The sequence below is a fragment of the Oncorhynchus masou genome, chromosome 32, assembly GCF_036934945.1.
Source record: "Oncorhynchus masou masou isolate Uvic2021 chromosome 32, UVic_Omas_1.1, whole genome shotgun sequence".
In the NCBI taxonomy this organism is placed as follows: domain Eukaryota; kingdom Metazoa; phylum Chordata; class Actinopteri; order Salmoniformes; family Salmonidae; genus Oncorhynchus; species Oncorhynchus masou.
The window spans coordinates 37,027,666-37,037,809 of NC_088243.1; the positions used below are offsets into that span (position 1 = coordinate 37,027,666).

The 10,144-nt window shown below is 44.0% G+C and overlaps 1 protein-coding gene across 5 annotated transcripts in view; it reads right to left on the reverse strand.

Moving 5' to 3' along the window:
* Positions 1 to 357: 357 nt before the first annotated feature.
* Positions 358 to 10,144, reverse strand: part of LOC135526032 (estrogen-related receptor gamma) — a 113,408-nt gene continuing 103,621 nt past the window's right edge. For all 5 annotated transcript variants that reach the window (XM_064954057.1, XM_064954056.1, XM_064954058.1 and 2 more), the window contains one exon: positions 358 to 5,262. In XM_064954057.1, coding sequence (XP_064810129.1) covers positions 5,018 to 5,262 — 245 coding nt within the window. In that variant the 3' untranslated portion in view covers positions 358 to 5,017. The remainder of the gene's footprint in view (positions 5,263 to 10,144) is intronic.

Genomic DNA, 10,144 nt, shown 5'->3' on the forward strand with positions numbered 1-10,144 from the left:
GTGTGTGTGTGTGTGTGTGTGTGTGTGTGTGTGTGTGTGTGTGTGTGTGTGTGTTTGAATGTGCGTGGCTGAGACACTATAGGCCTATTGAAGTGGACTGCGACGATGACATAGGGATGCTACCTATGTCATAGTGTCACGTGGCTGCCCGATGTCATTACCCATACTAACTAGAGCTGTGTGTGTGTGTGTGTGTGTGTGTGTGTGTGTGTGTGTGTGTGTGTGTGTGTGTGTGTGTGTGTGTGTGTGTGTGTGTGTGTGTGTGTGTGTGTGTGTGTGTGCGCGCGTGCGAGTGTGTATGTGTGTGTGTGCACGTGCATCTGTATTGGATGCTAAAGAAGGATGCGGTAGAGAGAGGGAGGTCAAACCTGGAAGCATGTTTTAATATTGCTCTACCGTTATCCTGAAAGGCATGATTGGAGTAACACATCTGAACCGATCGTAGTTACAGAATCGTAGGTCTCTCTTTTTTGCATTGGACAATATATACAATGTAAAATAAATACATTTACACAAATGGACATATTGTTGGAGCACGCTGTATGATACACACGGCACAAAAATATACAGGTAATCGTTAACTGATGTGAAGCACATCTACAACTACGGACATGTTTCTCACTACACGGCGTCCCAGCAACTCCTGGTCGGAAGATTAATCTTGTTCTTTTTTTCATAATGTGAATCATATATAATTGTTTCATGTTTTTCTGTCTTTCTTTACCCCCCACCCCCTGTTTCTTTTTCATACATTTGCATGTCAAACTGCCAGGTTATAACCCGAGCACATGAGTGGTATTTAGGCTACACCTCGGCATAAATACATACGTGACTAACACTCACTATTCTCCTCCTTCGCTTCTCATAAAATATAGCAGTTGTTTGTACATGTTCACTTCCTTATTTCGTACCGTTTCATTGCAAAATAGTCCAATAGATACAGCATTTTGATCAAATTCAAACACAAAGTGCAACGTCTGTCCGACCGTCTGTCTGTTGCACAGTCATATTGCTTTAAATAACAAAATCACGTTGGGAGAATAAACGCCCTCGTTCGTTATGGCTAAATTACTCTCCTCTCGCTCTCTATCTTCAATATGATCCATAGAAGGTGTTGAAATATACATAGCAAAACCTCAGCATGATTTAAGCCGCTAGAAATATGTGTATCAGCCAACAACATTTGTGGCAACAATCTACACACAAGCAGTTTCATAGTGAGAATTATCATGTGTTGTTATGGTCATTTTTTTCTGTTAACTAAGAATATTGAATAGTCAATGATGTGTGGCTAATCAGCTTAACTATCTATGTCTTGAGACTGATACGTACTATGTTGTCAAATTAGCCTTTGACCTTAATTCTCTGAAAAGGCTGTGATTATTTTCCTTTTTGTTATTTTCATGGTTTGCCATCAACTATTTCAATGTCCAATTCAGCTCAGCTTAAATCACCTCTGAGAGACTGTTGTGTACTCTTTCAGCTCCTTTTATAGGCCAGTACATAGTATCGGTTTGAAAATGGGAAAACAGTTAGACAGAGACATCAACTAAAGACAGAAGCCGACAGGGAAAAAGAAGAACAGCACCTCTCTTTCAGGAGTTGTGTATGGAAATGATAGACGAACACGTTTCGCAAAAAGGGCTTTGACATTATTGTCTCACTCATCAGCGGCTGTAGAGAATTCAGGCCGTAATTCAATGAACTGCAGATCGAGTAAAACCACATTGCGGTTTCACACGGTATCTGAGGTGTAACCGTGCTAACATTGCCACACCAAGCAAGCTGCTCTCGCATAAAATATTGCCATTAGATATTGACATAAAACCACACCTGTCTTTAAAATAGAGCTTTAACATTCACAGTCTGCAATTGATTGAATTGAAGCCTGAATCTACAGAAGTACTTTCAGTGAAGTACTTTCTCCATCCAAACCATGGTCTCTTTATGTTTAGCCAATGATACATACACGGTAGTTAACAAACAAGACCAAGGAAGAAGATCAATGAATTAGAAACATAACCACCACCCACCCCTCACACCCCGCCCCATTAGTCCTAGAAAATAACAACATTGTAATCTTTATTTTTTATTTTTTATTTTTAATAAGCACACAAAGTTAAAGCGAGAGTTTTGGAAACGAGTTGAACTCCAAAAATAAAAAACATTTTTTTTTTTTTTTTTTTTTTTTTTGTCCTTTGCAACCTCAGAGGTTAGATAATGTTACAACGCGGCTGTTTCTAAATGGAAGGAAGGCAGTATGTACAGCAAGTTATCAAAAAAATTAATCTATCGTTCGGGAAATGCTCAAATGTCTTTTTTATTTTTTATTTATTTAAACCTAAGATATACATTGTTATTCTACAAGAAAAAGTTACACAAATGATGCCTTTTTATATACTTTGTTTCTTCCTTTAGATACTTGTTATTCTCTTCTAAGTCAGTACAGGTTATTATGATGATGATGATGTTGTTGTTGGATCAGTTGATCTAGCAGAACTAGCTAGGAAGAAGAGCCTTGTTTCCTGGTAAATTGGCAGGTATGTGAGACCCCGCCGCCCCTTATCTCCTGAGGACTGGTACATCCACCGTTGTCTCTACTTCTACCCTGTGTCTAAAATTAAAAAAAGCGCACGGCACGAGAACTAGAACCACCACGAGAAAGTACACGACGACGTCGTCGAACGCAACGGAGGGAAAGGATAGGTGAAGAAAAAAAACGAAACAGAAAGGGAACGTTTTTCAGAAAAGCACAGCAAACATGAAACACTGAGAGGCTGAACTACATTTTTCTGTTTTTGTATTTTTGTGTTTTTTGTGTTTTGTTCCAATAAAATGTCTTAGGTTAGAATTATAATCTGTTAATTTACAATATACAATGGTTAAGAAGGTTCAGAAAATACCCTTACTAATAATACTGACATATTTGTTATAGAGAGTGACGTAGGTTACTTGACTTATCGTTTAGCTTCTCAACTGGAACCAGTTACCATTTTATAATAGAGTACATCATAATCTAGATTATGGATATTGGCGTTCTTAATCTGCGTACAAAAACCCTGGACCAAATCCCACCATCATTCCTTCCTATGAGCCCACCGCTGTTAAAAGCTTTCCTAAGTGCTAGTCTAGTATTATATCTCGGCTACAGATTACTGTTCTTGGTACAATGGCGGTCTTAAGAGTCAAATGCATGAGTTACCTGCTTGCCTGCACATTCATGGTGCCTCCCTAGCCTTGGGTTAGCTTGATTCTAGGACTATGTCATCTAATAGCCTATGGCAAGCACACAGAGAGAAGCTACACCTGGTTGAAATGCTAACATCCCCCGCAATGAAGACTGGCACCAACATGAACTGCATACATGTTAATATGCACCCTCCTTTTAAATGACTATTGCTTAGAGAAGATAAGAGTCGATCCATATATATATCCGTATAGAATTGCTGAAAGTGGTAAAGCTGATAGAAAAACACATATATTGATTGCTTTCTTATTAACACAATATAAACAAAACAAAAGAATCATGTAGACCATATATGATGACCGGATCATATATTTACACCCTTATATTCATTTCAATAAAAATAAGACCAAACAAGTTGAAAAACAACCATAAATATGTGTCCCTTCAGCACCCCTGTACCTCTCGTCCATATTGCATGAGTGACTAAAGCTTCCCCGTCTCCCTCAAAAAGTAACAACAATCATCAAGCCACTACATCATGTCTGCGAACCCTCTGGAAGACTGAACCGAAAAGGGCAACGAGGGAGTCTAACTGCTGTAAGTGATTCAAATGGACAAACCCAAAGGGAAGGCTGGGGGTGATGACAACGATCTGTTATTAGGCTGGCACATTGGGGACTGTGTGTGTGTTGTATGTGTGGACGTGTCTAACTATTCTTGTGGGGACCAGAAGTCCCCACAAGAAGCGTAAATGGACCAAAATCTGAGCAACTGGGGACATTTTGTTAGTCCCCACGAGGTCAAATGCTATTTCTATGAGGTTTAGGGTTAATGTTAGAATTAGTGTTAGGGTTAGAATTACACTAAGGGTTAAGGTTAGGAACTAGGGTTAGGATTTTGAATGGGACTGAAGTGTGTGCCCCCACAAGGTTAGCTGTACAAGACTGTGTGTGTGTGTGTGTGTGTGTGTGTGTGTGTGTGTGTGTGTGTGTGTGTGTGTGTGTGTGTGTGTGTGTGTGTGTGTGTGTGTGTGTGTGTGTGTGTGTGTGTGTGTGTGTGTTATAATACTGTAGTTAAGCAGGCCAGACTGCAATACGAGGTAAATACTTGGGGTGGGGTACTGGGGGCACCAGGTATTTTGGGGAAGGGGGGTGTATCAGAAGATATTAGGAGTAACCGGAGGTGTCAGGGGCTGATAGTAAAGTTTGCTGGCATCCACTGAATGGATCTCCATCCTTTGGCAGGGCAAGTCTCCTCTCCTCCTTTCCGCACTTCTCTTCTCCGTTACACATTTCTTCATGAAAATCATCAACAAAAAGTCTTTGTTCATTTTCAAACGTTTTCTTCAACAGCACATCCTGTAAAAACTGTTGGGAAACTGAGAAGAAGTTGAGAAAGCTTTACAGTCTCTCTGCTGCTGACACAAGCAGAGCAGACTCTCTTCTTTTCTTTTTTAAATTCCTCGTTTAAACATTTTCATCAGTCAATAGTCAATAATCACATCGTTAATCATTCTTATATGTATAAGTGACTTGTGGTTGATAGTCAATAGTTTACAGGGCCGTTGTTATGGTAACTGGTTTATGACTTGTCTATAATCTATACACATACGGCCCTCCAGCAGAGGTCTCGTCTCAGTGTCAGTGTCTTCCCTTATGCACAGAGGTCAGGGGTTAAAGTTCAGAGGTTAGTCCCGCCCATCCCTCTCAGTGGGCGGCAGTTTGGGAGGTTCAGGGGTCATGTGGGGTTACGGGAGGGGGCGGTCAATGGGAGGAGGCTGGGTGCGACTGACAGACTGACATATTGGGGGTTGTTGACGTGGTTAGCCAATCAGACCTTGGCCTCCAGCAGTTCCAGGAAGAGTTTGTGCATGGGGACCTTGCCGTCCTGCTTGATGCTGTAGAAGTGCTGCACGGCCTTGGTGGAGGTCTGGCGGAGCAGAGGCAGGGTCATCAGCAGCTTGCCTGCCCGACGAGGGTCCTCCGGGTGCTGGCCCGCCTCGTAGTCCTGCAGGGCCTCATGGAGCACGTCCTGGAGCTTCTGCACTGCCTCCACGTCCTCTATGTGCATGGAGTCTACAGGGGGGGGAGGGAGGGAGGGAGGGGAAATAAAGCAGATAGAGGTTAATCTTTACACATACTACATGACTATATCATCACAGAATGCGAGAGAGAGAGAGAGAGAGAGAGAGAGAGAGAGAGGGAGAGACACTCCCCAGCTGAACAATAGCCTGGCCTGTCTGTATTTTCCTGTCTCAGGGGTAATGTCTAACACAGTCATTAGCATACTGAGTCGGTACTGGAGCATTTATGAGCACTGGGGATGGGTGTGGTACTGCGATGGATTTCACAACTCCAGTCCAACACACGCACACACACACACATACACATGCACACACAGGCCCTTAATGGTCCAAGCAAGAGGTCAGTGTGGGTGGGGTGATCACAGTATATAACCACTGTTGTACTCTATCGGGTACATCCATCATGTGTGTGTGTGTGTGTGTGTGCGTGCTACTGTGGCCTGTCTATGTGTCCAGGTTGACCCTAGCAGTGTTTCTCCCCAGGGATAAATGACTTAAAGCAGGCTGGCCTTTAAAGTTGAAACCAGATCAATCCAGCCGATCAATGGAACATGCATGTTAAATAATAATCACAGGTCAACTATTGACAGATCACACTGACCAAACATTGTGGTGGAGAGGAGAGTGTACGCAGACACACAAGCACACACGCACACACACACACACACACACGCACACACACAGGATTTTTAACGACTGGCGTTAGTCTACTGTCCCATAGCTGGGGGGTGTGAGTGGCTGGTTTATAGTGTGTGCATTTGGTTCAATTCTCTAAACCCCACCACACGTACACATACCGGCTGCTCTGCCCCAAAGACACATTCAGATGTTCATGCTTCTGTTTGGGTCAATACTCGAACCCGGTATATGTGTGGGTCTGATCCAGGAGTCTGACATCGAGCTCTCAGTCATCCATCACCGGGATTTGGAGGTGTGTGTATGAGTGAGTGTGTGACAGGGGCTTTGGCCATGTGAAAAGTGACCTGTGATCCGACAGGAGCCCCCCCAGCAGGAAACTGCTTACACACACACCTTTACAGGGCTGCAGAGCCAGCAGCACTATCAATCTGACTATCACACACACACATAAGCGTGCACACGCACGTGCACACCGACACGCATACACACGCATACACCAGAGCCACTCACATATTCATGCAACAGAGCAACAAGCTCTCATAGTTTCCCTTCATCATATTATGGTTCATTTTTTAACACATTCATTCCACGTGATTACAGGGTTAATTCCGCATGGTTACAGGGATAAAACAGAAACGACTCAAACGGTTAAGGTTAGGTATTAATTCATAGTGGTTAAGGTTAGGTATTAATTCATAGTGGTTAAGGTTAGGTATTAATTCCTAGTAGTTAAGATTAGAGCTATGGTTTGGGGAAGGCTTAAAACAAAATGATTAAAAACGACATGCTATTATCATCAAGTATCACCAAGTGTTCTCGCTAGAGCATTGTGGACTAGTCTAATACTATACACGGTATGTCTCCACTCAATTCCATCTGTTTCTATAATACTACACACGATATGTCTCCACTCTATTCCATCTGTTTCTATAATACTACACATGGTATGTCTCCACTCAATTCCATCTGTTTCTATAATACTACACACGATATGTCTCCACTCAATTCCATCTGTTTCTATAATACTACACACGGTATGTCTCCACTCAATTCCATCTGTTTCTATAATACTACACACGATATGTCTCCACTCTATTCCATCTGTTTCTATAATACTATACACGGTATGTCTCCACTCAATTCCATCTGTTTCTATAATACTACACACGGTATGTCTCCACTCTATTCCATCTGTTTCTATAATACTACACATGGTGTCTCCACTCAATTCCATCTCTTTCTATAATACTATACACGGTATGTCTCCACTCTATTCCATCTGTTTCTATAATACTACACATGGTGTTTCTACTCTATTCCAACTGTTTCTATAATACTACACATGGTGTCTCCACTCTATTCCATCTGTTTCTATAATACTACACACGGTATGTCTCCACTCTATTCCAACTGTTTCTATAATACTACACACTGTACTGTATGTCTCCACTCTATTCCAACTGTTTCTTTAATACTACACACGGTATGTCTCCACTCTTCCATCTGTTTCTACAATACTACACACTGTATGTCTCCTTTCTATTCCATCTGTTTCTACAATACTACACACTGTATGTCTCCTTTCTATTCCATCTGTTTCTATAATAATACACACTGTATGTCTCCACTCTATTCCAACTGTTTCTATAATACTACATAAATGATAATACTACACCAGTATTTATTTTTCTTGGAGAAAGGCGTATGCCACAATGAAGGCTCTTTCGAACATTGTGAAGATGTCAATTGAACTAATTCCATATTTCAGTTATAACATGGTGGCTTTTGGGTTTTTTCACAGTAAAACACTATCCTCCTAATCAAAACATTTGACACCATATTCTAAGGTGTTTGTCCACTGCTGTTAGATAAAATGCCACATGGCGAAACAGTAGTAAATCAATGAGAATTCAATTAAGTCTTAAGGTGACAGGAGACTTAATGTAATTTGGCTGTTACTTAAATTAACATGCTAGTCAAACATGTCCTGGTAATTGTGTGGATAACTTATGTTTCTTAGCTCTATAGGAAAGAGATGCACTCCTCCCAAGAGTGTTTGACAATTATAATAGCAAGTAGATATTCTTTTGTGTGTGTGTGTGTGTGTGTGTGTGTGTGTGTGTGTGTGTGTGTGTGTGTGTGTGTGTGTGTGTGTGTGTGTGTGTGTGTGTGTGTGTGTGTGCGTGTGTGTGTGTGTGTGTGTGTGTCCCAGACTTAAAGTGGCAGGAAACACTGTGTTCTATTAGCGTAGCATGTTGCTAATGAGCAGTGAGGTTAAACAGGGACTGTTAACACACACACACACATCTACATCTTTATATGTGAATCACGTACAGTAGCATTTCTTAAGGGTTCCCATCATTAATGCAGAAGATTAGCATTCAAAGAATTAATTATGTCCCTGCCCTTCAAAATGCTAATACCAGCTTTCTGTTGTTGTTACACTGGCTCACCTTTAACAAACTGAAAGAAATATTGACTAACAACTAAAACCTTATAGTTTTGATCATAAACTTGTCTGCATCACTTCTTCATTAGTTTCTGATCCTAAATATATATATTTCTCATTAACAGACATCTCCAACAGTAACCACTGAGCAAACATTTTTATCCAAAGTGGCCTACAGGTGACATACAGTACAAAGTATATTCAATATGAGTCCCCATGCAGAAATGTAACACACACAAAGACGTCTCCAGACTCCAGCTGCTATCAGTCTCCGTCTGTGTCATCGACAGCATGGATGAACACTTAAGCACAAAATCCATTTCAAAAAAAACATTTCTCTAAGGAGTCGCACGTCCAAGCCCTCTCTGGGGTGCACTTGTGGCAGGAGGGCTGAAACGTTCCCATGTTCCCAGACTCTCCCCCAATCCTCCGCTCGCCAAATAGTGAACCGTCATCCCACGGCCAGCAGAAGCAATCTGCTCTTTCATTTTTCAGCGTGGCTGGGCCCGGCCCGAGATTGATCGCCACATATGGCCCCAGACAACAAACTGTCAATACGTTGAGCGCTGGAGAATTTGAACAAATAGCCGTCCTCCCATTCAAGCCGCCCATTGCATCCCATTTAACAGATTCTATTGACAGTTTCCTTCTTGTAATTAAAGGGAAAACTACTGGCCGGCAATCAAGATAAAGTTCAAAGATGGGGTCACCGGGAGGAGAGGGGGAGGGAGAAGGGAGAAGAGGGCTAGGCAGGACTGTCGATGCCCGGACGACATCAGAGGCGGTTATTGACATGCGGGGTCCTAATGATCGTGCCTTATTTAACAGGCATCTGAGGAGACCACTATGCTAATTGTAAAAGGGACAGCCACTACTACGCTTCAGGGAGTGTGTGTGTGTGTGAGTGTGTGCAGGTGCGTGTTTCACTGTCTGAATGTATGTGTCTGCTGTGGGGATGTATTTAAAAAAATCACCTCTTTGACGGTGCTTCTCTTATGAGTCTCATGGGAGGAGGGGAGGTGGAGGAGGGGAGGAAGAGGAGGGGAGGGAGAGGAGGGGAGGAAGAGAAGAGAAGGGGAGGTGGAGGAGAGGAGAGTAGGAGGGGAGGTGGAGGAGGGGGGGAAGAGGAGGGGGAGGGAGAGGAGGGGAGGGGAGGAGAGGAGAGTAGGAGGGGAGGTGGAGGAGGGGAGGAAGAGGAGGGGAGGGAGAGGAGGGGAGGGGAGGAGAGGAGAGCAGGAGGGGAGGTGGAGGAGGGGAGGAAGAGGAGGGGAGGGAGAGGAGGGGAGGAAGAGAAGGGGAGGTGGAGGAGAGGAGAGTAGGAGGGGGAGGTGGAGGAGGGGAGGAAGGAGGGGAGGGGAGGGAGGGGAGGGGGGGGAGGAGAGTAGGAGGGAGAGGGGAGGAGGGAGGGGGAGGGGAGGAGGAGGGGAGGAAGAGAAGGGGAGGAGAGGGAGAGGGGGGGTGGAGGAGGGGAGGAAGAGGAGGGGGAGGGGAGGAGGGGAGGAGAGGAGAGTAGGAGGGGGGTGGAGGAGGGGGAGGAAGAGGAGGGGGAGGGAGAGGAGGGGAGGGGGAGGAGAGGAGAGTAGGAGGGGAGGTGGAGGGAGGGGATGAAGAGGGAGGGGAGGGAGAGGGAGGGGAGGAAGAGAAGGGGAGGTGGAGGAGAGGAGAGTAGGAGGGGAGGTGGAGGAGGGGAGGAAGAGGAGGGGAGGGAGAGGAGGGGAGGGGAGGTGTAGGAGGGGAGGTGGAGGAGAGGAGAGTAGGAGGGGAAGTGAGGTGGAGGAGAGGGGGA